The 16,547-nt window shown below is 38.0% G+C and overlaps 1 protein-coding gene across 2 annotated transcripts in view; it reads left to right on the plus strand.

Moving 5' to 3' along the window:
* The window catches only part of ZNF143 (zinc finger protein 143), a 33,716-nt gene extending 32,361 nt beyond the window's left edge, over positions 1 to 1,355 (plus strand). Inside the window, exon 16 of one of the 2 annotated variants that reach the window (XM_039350247.1) lies at positions 315 to 1,355. In XM_039350247.1, coding sequence (XP_039206181.1) covers positions 315 to 398 — 84 coding nt within the window. In that variant the 3' untranslated portion in view covers positions 399 to 1,355. The remainder of the gene's footprint in view (positions 1 to 314) is intronic. The other variant, XM_039350248.1, reaches the window with a different exon arrangement.
* Positions 1,356 to 16,547: the final 15,192 nt, after the last annotated feature.

Here is a 16,547-nt window from a genome sequence, read left to right on the forward strand (position 1 = left end):
CATTTATTATACAGTAATTATTTATCAAAAGGCTGATCAGTACTGTATTATTAGTTTCTGCTCCATTGTAATTCATGCTTAGAAGCAATTTCAACAGAATGAGCAGAATCCAGAAACAGGTACCCCAAAGAAATGCCTGTGTTTCAAAAAGAAATAATTTGAAATTATGTATGTGGCCTCAAAAAAAAAAAAAGTCACAAACTATTACCATTATACATACAAAAGTAATATTGATACACATCTAAACACTTGAGAAAAATAGGCTAAAATGCTTTTGGAATGTTTATTTTAAGCTATTTTTTTGTTTATTTCAGCTTGGAGAACAGCAGTCTTTGGAAGAAGCAATTCGAATAGCTTCCAGAATACAACAAGGTGAAACACCAGGAATTGATGATTAACTCATAGCTTGGCTAAAGGAACAATAGAATTCTATTTTATTTTTGTTCAACAAAAGTCTATGCCAGGTGAAAACCATAAAATGTTTTTCCTCACTAATACTGTGCATATACTTTACGCAACAATGAAGAACATTTAAAGTGTATAATGTTTATGTATATGAACTTTGGGAATACTGAATTCCATCTCTTAAGATTCATTATTCTCTACCCAGGACAAAGAATTAGGTTTTGTATTAAATTTACTTGCTTATATTCCAAACCAGACTAAAGACAAGCAACAGTCACAAAAGAAATGCTGGAATTAATTTTAAAGTCACACAAAATCAACGAAGGCATTATTGAAGATTTCAACTCTTTAAGTCATAACAGCAATCATTCAAAAATCCTTTGGAACACGAATTTAATTGTTTCTTATATGCAGTTTTGAATTTTGAAACCTTTGTAAATATTCCATTTTAATTGTGGTTCATACACATGTTGAACATTTATCATTTTTAGTTTCCTCTCCCATGTGATTGTAAATACAGACAATTGCCAGAATTGCAATTATACTGTCTTTGAATTGGATTATGTATAAAATGAAAACTTTGGTTGTTCAATATTAAAGGAATTAAAACTAGTGTTTCTACTTATTGCCTACCATAATGTTATATATAAGAGACAATTTCATTATATCTTTAGTCAGTCATTTGGAGTATATACATATAAGCCAGGCATGTCAAACTTGTGAAGTCACATGACGTTGCGCGACATATCGGAGCTTTTTCTCCATTGCCGGCAATGGGGTGGGCGCGGTTTTGGGATGATGCATCCGGCCCTTGGGCCGGCAGTTTGACACCCCTGATATAAGCTCTAAGTAAAAGGAAGAAAAATGAGGATATTGCTTATGCTGTGGTCCTTCCATCATCATATTCATACTCTGTGTAACAAGTGATTGCGAAAATCAGAAATCTTTATCCATGTGATTTAAAACTTTGATTTCCCAGGATCTAAATCAGGGTCTTCAAACTTGGCCCTTTTGTGACTTGTGGACTTCAACTCCCAGAATTCCTCAGCCAGGCGTACCTGGCTAAGGAATTCTGGGAATTGAAGTCCACAAGTCATAAAAGGACCAAGTTTGAAGACCCCTGATCTAAATTATACAGAGAGGCACTATATAACAGTTACCTTTCTTCTTTAAAGGGTAACTAGAACAAAGAGAATAAAGCAAGTATTCTTATTTCCATTTTTAATTCATTGCATCTATACTTGAGAATGACTGTAGAGAACTCAAAGCTGGATTCTTATGTGACAAATTGACAATACATGCACAAGAGAGGAAGCAGCAGGTTTGCAGAAACTCTCCAGAAGTACAAAAAAAAAAAAAAAATTCTAAGAAAAGTAAATCCCCAGTGATTGTGAATGCTCAGTGGGAGAGAGCAATACAGTATAGCAAACATATTAGAAAAAAATATAGTGGTATGTATTGGTCAGATGTAAACATAGACCTACAGTATGAGGTTTAATCAGATCTATTTATTAAATTGGGTTTAACTTAAAGGTAAATTAAAAGTAATCTGTTCACTGACAAAAGTTTCAACTTTCATTTGTTTCAAATCAATATCCATATTAAACTCCAAATGTAGAATTTTCCACCTTGTTTGACAACTTCTTAAAAATAATTCACTCTTTTACAAGCAACCAAATTTTGTTTTATTGGGCCAATTTCATTCCATGTAGAAAGCTGACATTTCCACTCATTAAACTAAATGGGTATGCCAATGGTAAATGTCCCAAAAGATTAATAAAATGCTTCTTGTAATTTAAAGCCACACAGTGCATGGTAACGTTAATGGTATTAACTTAGCTTGAACAAAATCCTAGTCTTTTAGATACACTAAAAATTGAAGGGGTTTTTTTCAACTACAAAGGTAAACCTTGTAGGGTAGGCAAGGTGGGTTGTATGTGTGTGAGTTCCGGCAACTTTTTTTTCTTTTACAAAAAAAAACAGGATATATCTGATTCAAAATCCTCTGCAAAAAGTACCATTATGTAATTTTGGAGCTCTGGTGCCCTGCCAATGGTATCACTGTGGCAACCATGAAAACAAATGGGAAACAAACAAAAAAAAAAACGTAGTTGAATTTGATGCAATTGCAAGTGCAGATTCTGGCATTGTAAATTAAAGCAGTAGAAAACGTTGGCCACCTTATTTTTTAAAATAATGTATCTGATAGTTTCTTAGGCCTTTTTATTAATGCTCTTATCAAAACATGAAAAGGTACTGGGATTGAATGAGGTTTTAAGATTTAAAACACAATGATGGTGTAACCTGGCACAGAAATTGTGTATCTTAACAGTCTTTTACAGTTGATGTTTTTCAATCAGATGAAAGAATGAGAATTTATTCCCATAACGGTTTTGACTTTATATTTTTTCTGAGAAAAGATGCAGTGTTAGTTTAAGGAATTTCTTCTACATAACTCTTTTAGAAAAGATATAACTATGATTCTTAAAATATTTAATATAAGGCTTTTAAAGCTACTTCATTGTTTTTCAATATTTTTATAAAAAACTACTATTATTCATTTATCTGACAAAAAGTACAAAACACACAGTTTAGATTGCTTATTTTTAAATGGAATATTTGTTTTACTGATACAAAAGACTACAAAACAAGTAATTATAAAGGTATCAAAATATAAAGATTAGGGAAAATAAAATTTAGACATTAAAAGTCATATAAACATATTTTTCTTTGACCGCATTTGATAGGTAATTGATTTAAGCTCTACCTTGTAATTGCTTGGAATAGACAAAGAATATTCTCATTTATAACTCTTGTCATTTAGCTGGTATAATACATGGGACTCGCCTTATACCCACATCACAATCATGTACAAATCACATGTAATATGATATACGCAAATATACATTACAAAATGTCATACACAACAATTTCAGCAGAATGCCTTATTAAATATGGTTAACTGCCACTCTGCAAATATACTATAATAATCAACATTTTTCAGACTGGAGAAATATGTAAGGAAAATATGTAAGTGGATCTAAAAATATTTGATCTCTGCAGTTCGTTATATATTGCTGGGATACAATGTGTTTGAATTGAAATGTTCAGAGTAATGGATGAAAAAACAATACTAGTTGTTTGGAAAAGTTACTGAACAAGCTTACCAACATAAAGACATCAAATATTTCTGAACTTTTCCAAAGGAAGGATAGGACATAGATGTTACCTTAAACAATCTACCTTAAACAATATAGATTGTCTATCAGGCAATTATTGTCTATTCTGATCAGTGCCTGCTCATTAGGTTTATGGCAGAAAATGATCTACTATCTGAGCGTTTCAATAAGGCTAGTGCCAAAGATTAAAGCACGTCCAGGCTTTTTCTTTGAAAGGATAATACTTTTGAATTAAGTCAGTGGTTCTCAATCTTTTTAGACCGGCGACCCTGGTCATGAGCAGGCGGTGCGCATGCGCGGCGCTGCCCCCTGCGCGGCATGCATGCGTGGCGGCGCCCCCTGCACAGCGCACATGCACGGTGCCGCCCCCCTGCACTGCTCCCTGCGCGGCGCGCATGTGCGGCGGCGCCCCCTGCGCCGGCTGAGAAAAAAAATGGCAGATCGCGTTGTTTGGTGACCCCCGTGAAATGGTCATTCGACCCCAAATGGGGTCGCGACCCACAGGTTGAGAACCGCTGAATTAAGTAGTACCAGGGATTAAGATTACTGTAGAGTTAATCCTGATTATGCCATAAAGACAGAAATAAACTGCAGCTCTGCCAGCAAAATATGGAATTTTCTGAAAACATAAGTGCTATGAATTTGTTGCTCTCATTTTTTTCTGTCAGTGACTAAGTAATAAATCTTATCTATGTGCATTTTATTGGAATCTAAGTACTAAAATCTTTTAAGGTCTATATACAGTCTGTATATATAGTACTCAGATCAATTCAGAACTGAGAACTGCATGTCAAAGATGAAACTTCTGGCCTTCATTTTCTTTAAAACCAGCACAGTCCTTCTGAACAAACTTTATCAATATTGACTTTGTAAGATTATTGCTGCTAAAATTGCACACAGAAAACCCACCCACTGGGATAATTTTAACGAATTTTTTTGTTCAATAGTGCAGCTCTTTAAATTGGAAAGCAAAGGCTATGACCTCTTTAGGAAAAATAAACCTGAGTAAAATGCTATATTATTAATGATTGAAATGAATCTTGTGCTTTGGATTATGAGTGGTGCACCCAGAAGATAACCTTTTCACCCTCAATTTGTTTTGTACAATTGTTGTACCTCCAAAGTGTGTGTGTGTGTGAGTGTGTTTGGTTGGTTATTTTTTATTTTGCCTGCATGAGGGAGTTAGATAAGGGAGAGGAAGTTCCCTTCCCTGGTTTTAATTCCACCAACAGATTATTTTTTCCTTTGTATAGACAGAAGCATACATTTGGGCTTCATCTTTGATTGTCACCCCGGTGTTTTTTACTCAGGAGAAACCCATTCTATTTTGTGGGAATTATTTTTCAGTAAATAGAGTAGATGTAGCACTACTATAGTGTAAATATATACACATTACTCAGACATCTGCTGAATTCAATCAGATTTATTCTCTCTTATATATGTATATAACATTGCAAGGTTAATATATATTTGTTTACTGTATTTATATTTCTGACCCCACAAGAAATACACAGTCACTGTATACAAAAAATCCTATAATTTTTTATTACTGCAGATAAAGGGGGGGGGGGAAATCAACCAGTCATTCAAAAGTAAGCATAGGGGAGCATGAAAAACTAGGCATAAGTTGATTTTCAGTGGATCTATGCACACAGTAACCTATACATTCAACATGTTGATTTAATTTATGAAAGATGCCTATGCCAGATTTCGAAACAAATCTCATGTGATGTTGCCTGCATATATAATAAATTTAAAAATGAATAGAACTGTCAGGTCCACATTCCATTGACATATAGCAGTATGTATCAGTTACTAGTGCTATAAAAAACGTCTCTTGACTAAATTCCATCAGAGTCAGCTGGCATGTAACTTCAATTATATTGAGTGTTTATGATCAAGCTATATCAAGTGGAAGAACTTAACCAACAAGAACCTTTTCAAATTGCACGTATCATAGAATATCAACTGCAATAAATAGAGTAGAACAATTTTCTGATGTAGTTCAAAAATTGACCAGTAGACTCTAAATTCCTGTCTGGAATTTAAAAATTAAGAAAACTTGGAAACTAATGGGCTCAGGGTGTGGCAGTCACACCATATTTGCAGCATGTGACATGCTGTGTATCTTGGTAAACTTGCACTGACTTCCTGTTGCCCTTCAAGCCAAATTCCAAGCAGTTGCTTCAATACAAAAATCCTTTTATAACTTTTATGTTATACCACTGTTATACCATGTTATACCATTTGTCCTCTACAAGTGTTACCTAAAAGGCAGCCTGGCTATAAACAGGGCCTTTTCAGTGGCAGCAAGTGGCCACTAAGGAATTCACTCTTGCCAGGAATACAAGTATCAGCTTTATTTGCTGAGAAATTTAAAACCAGGGAAGAACTTAATGTGTATGAAAACCAACAATAGTAAAAGAACTGGGAGGCAACTGTGGCTTCACATTGTATATATAATAATAATAAAGTCCGAATAGTGGAAATTTCTATTTTATTTTTTCCAGGTATTGCAGGAAAGAATTGAGTAAAGTCATAAAATATAAAGACCTGTAAATAGAAATAGAATGACTGTGGCAAAAGAAAGCAAAGTTAGCACCAATGGTAATAGGTACCTTGGGTGAAATCTCAAAACATCTGGAATAACACTAGAACACCATCTGCACTGACAAAATCATCAGTCAATTGCAAAAGGCAGCTTTACTTGAAACAGCTTACATTCTGCAGTAATACCATTGATATTATTAAGCAACAACATCTACCTATCCCAGATCCTTGGAAAGACTCCATAGGTGGATCAAAATGTCAAATCCACTCTAAACATCTGGCTGATTGTGTGATCAACTATAATAATTTATTATGATATCTCAAGGAACTGGCAGATGTGATCTCAGAACCACTGAACTATATTTTTCAAAGATCCTGGAGCACTGGGGAACTACCAGAGGACTGGGAAAGAGCTGATGTAGTTCCCATCTTCAAAAAAGGAGAAAAAATGGATCCAGGAAATTACAGACCTATCAGCCTGACCTCAATACCTGGGAAGATTCTGGAAAAGATAATCAAACAACGAATCAGCGAACACCTACAGGCAAACCAAGTCATTACTAAAAGCCAACACGGGTTTGTTAAAACAAATCATGCCAGACAAGCCTTATTGCATTCTTTGACCAAGTGACAAAATTAGTGGATCAGAGGAATGCTGTGGATATAATTTACTTGGACTTCAGTAAGGCATTTGAAAAAGTAGATCACAACCTACTACTTGATAAGATAGAAAAATGTGGGTTAGACAGCATCATCACCAGATGGATCCGTAGCGGGCTGACCGGCCGTACTCAGCGTGTGGTCCTCAATGGAACTGCATCTACATAGAGGGAAGTGTGTAGTGGGGTGCCCCAGGGCTCTGTTCTGGGCACAGTGCTCTTCAACATCTTCATTAATGATCTGGATGAGGGGATAGATGGAAAACTCATCAAATTTGCAGATGACACCAAGCTGGCAGGAATAGCCAACACTCTAGAAGACAGGCTTAGGATACAGGAGGATCTGGACAGACTTGAACACTGGGCGCTATCTAACAAAATGAAATTCAATGGTGAAAAAAGTAAGGTTCTACATTTAGGCAAGAAAAACCAAATGTACAGGTATAGTATAGGGGGTACCTTGCTCAATAGTAGTAACTGTGAGAGGGATCTCGGAGTCCTAGTGGACAATCATTTAAATATGAGCCAGCAGTGTGCTGCAGCTGCCAAAAAAGCCAACACAGTGCTAGGCTGCATTAATAGAGGGATAGAATCAAGATCACACGAAATATTAATACCACTCTACAATGCCTTGGTAAGGCCACACTTGGAATACTGCATCCAGTTTTGGTCACCACAATGTAAAAAAGATGTTGAGACTCTAGAAAAAGTACAGAGAAGAGCAACAAAGATGATTAGGGGACTGGAGATTAAAACATATAAGGAAAGATTGATGGAATTGGGTATGTCTAGTTTAATGAAGAGAAGGACAAAGGGCGACATGATAGCAGTGTTGCAATATCTCAGGGGCTGCCACAGAGAAAAGGGAGTCAAGCTATTTTCCAAAGCGCCTGAAGGCAGGACAAGAAGCAACGGATGGAAACTAATCAAGGAGAGAAGCAACCTAGAACTAAGGAGAAACTTCCTGACAGTTAGAACAATTAACCAGTGGAACAACCTGCCTCCAGAAGCAGTGAATGCTCCAACACTGGAAGTTTTTAAGACGAAACTGGACAGCCATTTGTCCGAAATGGTATAGGGTTACCTGCCTGAGCTGGGAGTTGGACTTGATGACCTCCAAGGTCCCTTCCAACTTTATTATTATTATTATTATTATTATTATTATTATTATTATTATTATTATTATTATTGTTGTTGTTGTTGTTGTTGTTGTTGTTGTTGTTGTTAAAATGGTATGCTGCCCAACATCAATGACTCTGGGTGGATCACAACAATCAAACAAAGAAATTATAATAAAATCAATAAAAAATAAAATTAAAAAATGGCAAGCAGAATGAGGTGAGGGATCTTATTCTCCTTCATCAAAAACTTGAGGGATGAGTCTGGTCTTCATGGCTCTTCTGAACAAACAGCAGAGTAGGGTCCATTCTCACAGGGGAACTTTGTTCTAGAAAGCAGGCACTGTTACAGAGAAGTTCCATATAATGAGTAACATAATGAAAAGGATGGCACATCTATAATAGCATAAGCTTTTGTGGACTAGAATCTGCTTCACTGGATGTATCGACAGATATTGAAGGTTATACTTCATGTATCTGATGAAGCAGAGACCAGTTCAAGATGGCTTATAGCAACATCCAAGTATTTATCTTGAAAATAGCACTCATCATTTTGTTATTTTTGCTGTTGAACAGCTAACTATGATAAGCCTTTTGGAAAAGAAGGGAAGAATTAACTCTAAACCTGGCATTCCTCTAATATTGTTTCATTCTAATCGTGCAATACTTTGCCTCTATGAATATAGTACAGGGAAGTTACGGACAATTTTATTGATTCCCCTTGTTTAGTTCCCATCCCTTCCCAACAAGCTAGTGGGCGTAGGTCAACTAATCACTATCCTTATTGTGGGATGGGGGAGATGGAGGTGATAGCTGGATAGAATGGCCAGTTTAGCCCTTGATCAAGTCACTAGGGTTTGGTACCTGTTTCTCCCAGTTCACTGGGTAGCTCATCCACCTCCCCCAGCTACCCCTATTCCTTGTCTCTGAGACTGATGGGTTCAGGAGAAAAAACCAATCTGAAAGAATGAAACTTTTCTGCGGCTAATTCAGAATGACCATGGAGAAAAGTCTCCACAGGCAGCAGGGAAGTGACATATCTACACCAGTCTCAAGTGGCTACAGGTGGCCCTTGACATATGATGGTAATTGAGCCCACAATTACAATCATAATTCTAGTGGGTCATCATGTGACCATACATGATTTTATAACCTTTTTTATGATGTCCATTAAGTAAATGCCACAATAATTGGCAATCCATTGTTTGCTATGGGCACTTTTTATTGGAAATCAGAAGTAATCACAGCCAGGCATCTGCAGGATGCTGCAAATGGTTGTAAATGCAGACTAGTTGCTGAGTACCCAAAATGTGGTCATGTGACCACAGGGGTTGGTGGAGGCTGTCGGAATTTCCAGTATGGCAGGGGGAGGGGGATGGGTCATAACTTCATAAGTCAAAGAGTGCCTAAACTATGTTTGAAGTTAATTCCATCCCCTATGGTCACCTGACTCTGCCACTAATCAAATGGTCAGTGAAGTAGGTTAGAGTACACTCACAATTAAACTGTCATTTCTTGTTACCTGCTTAAAGAAGAAAATATTAATTTAGTACTGGAACAGCTAAGGATAACTTTAAACAGCCTGAAGTAATGGTTATTATTCAATCAGCTATTGAAATTCATTGGAGACTTTAGGCTTGTCACTCCCTCTCAGCCCAACCTACCTGACCAGGCTGTGGTTATGCAGAAAAATTACAGAAGGTGTACTGTGCATGATGCCTAAAGCTTCTGATGGAAAGGCAGAATATAAAACTAACAATCAATCAACAATAATCAAAGGCCCTAAATCAGGCATATTTCTCCAAGGACTTTAAAAAACTATGAAGAGAGATTCCAGCTACTGCCTACTGTCTACTGCCTACTGCAACTACAGGAAAAGAAATAGAATAGGGCCATTTCATGCTGTGTTATATTAATACAGTATAATCATTTTGGAAGGATCATAGCTCTTAAGTGTATTTTTTAACCTTCCCTAGTTAGGAGACTAGAGTTGTTCAATATACAATGTTGCTGATTAGCTATGGTTAAGAATGCTTAGGAGCAGGAACAAACAATGCTATCAATCCAACAAAGGCTAAGATAATTAACGCACAAAGGTCACATTGCAATATATCTCTAATGTTCATTTGTTTGCTTATCCACAGGCTGGTTTTGAAATAAGGTATTATTTTCACGCTGTGTTCTTGTATTTAATTGTTTGTGCTTCTTTCTATGCAAAGAACTTTCATTACTGAGGTGGTATATAAATATCGCAGATAAGCAATAAAGTATATTTATTTATTTATTTATTAAATTCATTTGCTGCTCATCTCCCTGATAAAGCTACTCTGGGCAGCTTTCAGATAATAAAATGATAAATAGAAAAAGTTAAAAATTTTAAACTATGCAAATTAAAAAAAAAACTATGCAGAACACCAGAAGCAAGGAGACAGATGGTAGAGGGATGACGTCTTCTTACTTTGTCAACCCTCTCCAGAGGTAAGCACTCCTCTTGGGGCCCCAAACCAACTGGTAAAACCAAGCTTTAATACCCTTTCAGAAGACCAAAAGTGTTGGTATATCCAATGGTATAGTGTTCCACAGGGTCAGGGCCACAGCAAAAAAAAAAAAAAAAAAAAGGCTCTTCTCCTTGACACCACACAACAGAATTCCTTGGCCAACAGGTCCATAGCAAGCCTCTTCTACTGGTGGAACGCAGTGGGCTAGTACCATTGAGAGAGATGGCTTCTCAGATACCCTGGACCACAGGTCGGCAACCTGCGGCTCCGAGGAGCTGAAAAGCTTATTGGGCGGAGCTCCTCCCTTTGCTGTGTCTCTGCAGGAAGCAGGAAGGGCAGGAGAGAGCTAGCTAGCCCAGCTACGCTGACTCAGGAATTCTGGGAGTTGAAGTCTATGAGTCATAAAAGCCGAGGTTGCCTGCCCCTGAGCTTGTTGGAGAACAGCTTGAAGCCAGCTTGCCAGGTGAGCAGCAGATAGGAGAGAGGGAGAGGGGGGGAGAGAAAGAGAAAGAGAGAGAGAGAGGGAGGGGGGGAGAGAGAGAGAGAGAGAGAGAGGAAAGAGAGTGGGGGAAGAGGACTGGCAAACCAAGGGCACATAGAGAGAGAGGGAGGGAGAGAGAGAGAGACACACACACACAGACCCTTTTGACATCTAAAATGAAGATAACACTGCATATATCCTTTTTTACCTGTGTGTGTGTGTGTGTGTGTGTGTGTGTGTGTGTGTGTGTGTGTATATATTCAATGATGCAATCTTCGATCTCCGGGAAGAGTATACTCCAGTTATTTATTGTTAAAACAACATTTAAAACAATAAAAACAGTTATATACAAGAATTAAAACAACTTAGCTTTCGCTGGTCCTCTGCCAGCATCCTCAGAGTGGGGCTTAGGGGGTGGAAAGTTCTTTTTATCCCCTTGCTGATCCAATTGCCTACTCATTGCCCTCGTGACAGGGCCACTCTTCCTGATTGCCTGTGACTGCCTTGCCTGTTCCGCCCTCTGCAGTCACAGGCAATCAGGAAGAGTGGCCCTGTCACGAGGGCAATGAGTAGGCAATTGGATCAGCAAGGGGATAAAAAGAACTTCCCACCCCCTAAGCCCCACTCTGAGGATGCTGGCAGAGGACCAGCGAAAGCTAAGTTGTTTTAATTTTTGTATATAACTGTTTTTATTGTTTTAAATGTTGTTTTAACAATAAATAACTGGAGTATACTCTTCCCGGAGATCGAAGATTGCATCATTGAACAATATGCCCGGGATTCGTATTTTTATAACCATTAAGGATATATATATATATATGTTTTCTGAGGTTTTCGCGGGTATTTGTATGTAGGTCTTTGGTTATAAGATGAGGCACGACCACGAACGCGAAGCCAAAAAAAAAAAGCAAGGCAGCCCACCATCTTAAACCCCCTGCAACTCAGACTAACCTGAGCACAACAAAGCCCCCACCCAAACAGAACACTCCCCCAGCCAATCAGAGCACAGCCAACCCCCCAGCCAATCAGAGCACAGCCAAGCCCCTAACCAATCAGAACACACCTCCACCCAATCAGAACACAGCCAAGCTCCCACCCAATCAGTTCATACCCCCACTGGCAGTTAAAAGTAAGAAACAGCTAAGACCACACATTGCTGCTCGAAGCACGAAGCTGAAAACACCAGCCTGAAGATGACGAATGGGACTTCGTCGAAACGTCACCAAGACACTTCCAATTTTACGCGGGAGAAAACCCGCGTAACCAAAGACCTACACACACACACACACACACACACACACACACTCACTCACACACACACACACACACCTATAATAAAGGTAAAAAAGGATATATGCAGTGTTATCTTCATTTTAGATATCAAAAAGGGTTTGCGGCTCCCGGTGTTTTGTTTTCAGTGGGAAACGGGTCCAAGTGGTTTTGGGTTGCCTACCCCTGGCCTGGACCCATGCCATATCAGAAGTAGTAACCAACACCTTGAATTGGACACAGAAGCAAACTGGTAACTAATGCAACCCGTGCAACAGGAGCATTACATATGTCACCCTATGGCTTGCCAGTGCATTCTGCACTAGCTCTAAAAAAGGTCCTAAAAAAGTCATTATCCAATTATGGATTTTGAAGGTTGACTATTTCCTCTTAATCTTCTACCTCACAAGGAAAACCATGAGAATTCTTGTCTATTTCTTCAGCCCAGTCTGGATAAAGTTTTAAAATCTAATTCAGCACTCCATCCCCATATCCTCTCAGGTTGTAAATAACATTTGTTCCCCTTTTTATAAGTTTATTTAGAATTTTGCCTCACTATTTTTCTCCCTTCCCCACTGACCTATTGAACACATCATCTTAGCAAAGCAATTTGTATTTTTGGTTCTAATATTGGAATCTATATTTCATTGATGCAACTTGTGTATTGTGCTTCTGTTACAGATAGTTCACATGTTAGCAATTTCACATTCTGATATTCCTAGAGAAGTATGACTAGTAGCAAGAGATGTGGGGAGTTATCATTCAATCTACATATATCTCCTTAATTTTTCTATCTGTTATTAAAGGATACTTCCACATGATCCAGATTTTTTTAAAACTCAGTTTTCTTTCTCATATGATGTGAAAGCAGTATTTTCTATCTTTTCCTGCCACCATAAATCTATTTATGCTTAGAGAGGATCTGGACTCTGGTTCTCTCCAGCAACAGTACCCTCTGTAGTAATACCAAATTGCTAGAGGAAGGGACAGGGATTTCTTGGTGTACTGTTATTGATACAGAATCCAGTGCAGTAGGGCCACTCTAAAACAAATTGCATTGGGTCTGAGAGATGGTTAAAACTGTTCTGACAAAACTTCTCTTCTCTCCAAGCCTCAAACCTAGATCACGTGTGCTGGAGTAGTTGGTGGAAATTTCTTCCAGCAGATGAGAAATCTACCAATTGCTTGTCCTGCAGTAAACTGTAAGAATCCAGCCAGGGATGGGATATGGAAGGGGAGGAGTTAAGGTTTTAAACTAATGGAGACAGTGTCAGACCATCATCATGCAAGGCCCATCTCTTTTGTTTGTGGATGCCATTTTCAGCACTACTTTCCAATCTTATTACTGGGGCAGATAAATTGGCATACTTTGTGCTGCTTCCTAGTTGTCCCAGAGCCTTCAACAGTAAGATCAGTCCAAATATGTTGCAAGTGCCCCATGAATGACTATGTAATATTTGTATTTCTATCAAGAGTCTCTGGTAAAAAGCATTTCATACACTTAGGAAATAAAATATCGTTAAGTGTTAAACAGCAATTGTATTTACAATGTTGCAGCACCTATTTAGATGGCAGCATGAGTCCTACACAAATCATATTTTTTTGAAAGACTTACAAAAACTTCCCACTCTTATAGTCAAAACATTGCACAATTGTGATTGTAATGGTTATATTAATAATATATTAGGTATTTTCCCTTTTCCAGCAGACTAGTAGTGACCTGTGAGTTCTTTTGTATTTTCTTTTGTTACAACGTATTTAGATTATAATCAGCTAGAACTTTAGCAAAAAATGTCACTTTCAGAGGACAATTTTATTGATCATATAAATTTGTTATCACAGAATTGGAAGGGGCCTCTGGGTTTATTTAATCAAATTCTTTGCTGATATTGGAAATTTAGTAGATTATTCTATATAGAAGGTTATCTGATCTTTCCAAAAAAAAGTAGACGGAAATAATTTCTTTAAAAACATAAATGAATGGTTCTTCAGACAGGGCGCATACATAAAACCAATTAATAGTACAATGACATATGCAGGCAAATGAGACAAGAGGTCACAGTGGTTTAAGAATAGAACACATTCATCTGTAAAATCAATAAAACAATTAAACAAAATGTAAAAACATGTGTATAGTGTCATCTTTTAACCCAGAAGAATGGAAGAATGCTAGAAAGAACAAATGAAAACAGCTCTTCATACTTTTCCCTTTTATCTGTTCCGGTATCTTTAGCTGGTATTGTTTTTATTGCTCCACATGTAGCTTTTTTCCGTTTTGGTGCCTGGTTTTGACTTCTGAAGACTGCTTGGACTAGTCCCTGCAGTTTTCTTGGCAATGTTTTTCAAAGTCATTTCGTACTGCCTCCTAAGACCCAAGATCAATAAATTAGCTTTTTGCCTAAGACAGGACTAGAGCTCACTCTCCTGGTTTCTAGCTTGGTCCCTTAATAGTACATCAAAACTGCTTTCCAGTTTATTATTACATTTATAATTTTAAGCTTGTAATCTCAGCACCTGTATGGTTCCTCTTTTTTGACTGGATCCCTTGGGAAATAGCTCCCAGGGAACTATAAAGCACATTTCAAGCAAGACTGGGTTTGGATTTGATCAGCATACAAAAGGTGTTTGGGTAATTTGTAGTTTAGTGTATTGTACATACCAAGCAATTGGGTTAATTCAGCAAATCATGGTTTAATTAGCCTAGGGGTTATGTAAACACAAATGCAATTCCTGAATTCCTGCAATTCATATTGAGGTTTTGCTAAGGTAAGAAAACAATTGAAGTCACATGTTAATCACAGGAAACACAATTCAGAATGTGGCTCAGTCTTTGACAAATGCTTCCATGCAGTTAGAAAAAAAACATTTTTTAATTTTCTTGATTTATACAGTATATGGTTTGGTTGATTTTGGTCAACATGCAGTTCATTTAATAAGCTATAGGTCAGGGGTGTCAAACTGCTGGCCTGCGGGCCGGTTTCATCATACCGGAGCTGCGCCCACCCCATTGCTGGCAATGGCGAAAAAAGCTCCGATATGTTGCGCGATGTCACATGATGTTGCGAGTTTGACATGTCTGCTATAGGTAATTAAGCAGTGGCTTAGTACAGGGTGAATAGTTATGTAAGCAGAAAGTTATAAATTTATAAACATGCATGTGCCAAATTTTAGATATACATTTATCTTTATTGTGAATGGGTGAAGGTTGTAAATATTTCAGAGATGAATGCAGAGATCAGTGATTATCACAATAGCCGTTCTCAAAATACATGTTGACAATTAGATATTTTTCTTTGGTATTTGATTTTAAACAAACATATATTAGAATTTTTGATATGTTGTTCATGAACAGACTTAAAATCAGCCATATTTTATCTTCAGAGACAAATGTAAAAATGTCTTAGTTTCTGTATATTATTTTAATCTTGGAGTTGTGTCCACTGAGCTTGTTTTATGTAGAATCAAAAAATGTTTTACGTTTGGAGTTAATTTGAAGACAAACTAGTGAATTAACTGTTGAACTGTAGATTCTACTGTGTCCAGCCCTCCTCATATGGCCAGGCCAAACATGGGGCTGGGGCTGGTTTGTTACAAACTTTGGTCTGGGTTCTTCTTTCTTTCACGTAGTTATTGCAGCGACTGTAGAGAAGGTGCAGTGGCTCATCAGCAATGTAGCAGGAAACAAATGATGCGGCAGACATGACAGAAGACAACCATACATTCCAATTCAGTCAAAACCCACCTGGGACCATCAAAGAGACAGCATTTTGTAAATGGTGCTTTCTCAGCGCGACGAAAATCTCACGTCCTCTTATAACAACTTGCGCTTTATTTTCCCGGCAGGCCTTAACCACCATTGCCCCTTGAGGCCGCTTTCGGCTCGATTTTTTTTAATTATTATTATTTTGGCTGAGGAATCTGACCGCGGGCACTGCCTGTTCAGGCAGGCGAAAGTAGTCTAGAGGCTTTTCTCCTGGCAGTCTCGAGTTTCCGTTTCAGCAGGGACGAAACCCTTTAAACAGCTCCGGGTGAGCAACATTCACCTGCGGTTAGCCGTTTGGAGGGTACATTTATCACAGCGATCCAAATTCTGGCTTAACCGCAGAAAAACCGTTCTGGCTGCTGTTAGCAGTTTCTGTGAGAGGGGAAAAAAGTGCAAGAAAACAATTAATTAATGCCAATGCTACGGTCAACAGACGGATGCCCGCGAAGTGCAGCCTCGAGGAACTAGGAAAAATCGGCATAGAAAGCTGGGGAAAGGTCTACACTACAGGGCGCCTTCACTTGTTTCTTCACAAAGAGAATTAGGAGACGTTCACGTTGCAGTTCGGTCAAGTCGGTCTACCTCCGGAGTTTTGCGCCTCATTGTTTCGAAAGGGATTGACTCA

Source organism: Crotalus tigris, unplaced genomic scaffold, assembly GCF_016545835.1.
Source record: "Crotalus tigris isolate CLP2741 ecotype Arizona unplaced genomic scaffold, ASM1654583v1 scf7180000018308.1980950, whole genome shotgun sequence".
Taxonomy (NCBI): Eukaryota; Metazoa; Chordata; class Lepidosauria; order Squamata; family Viperidae; genus Crotalus; species Crotalus tigris.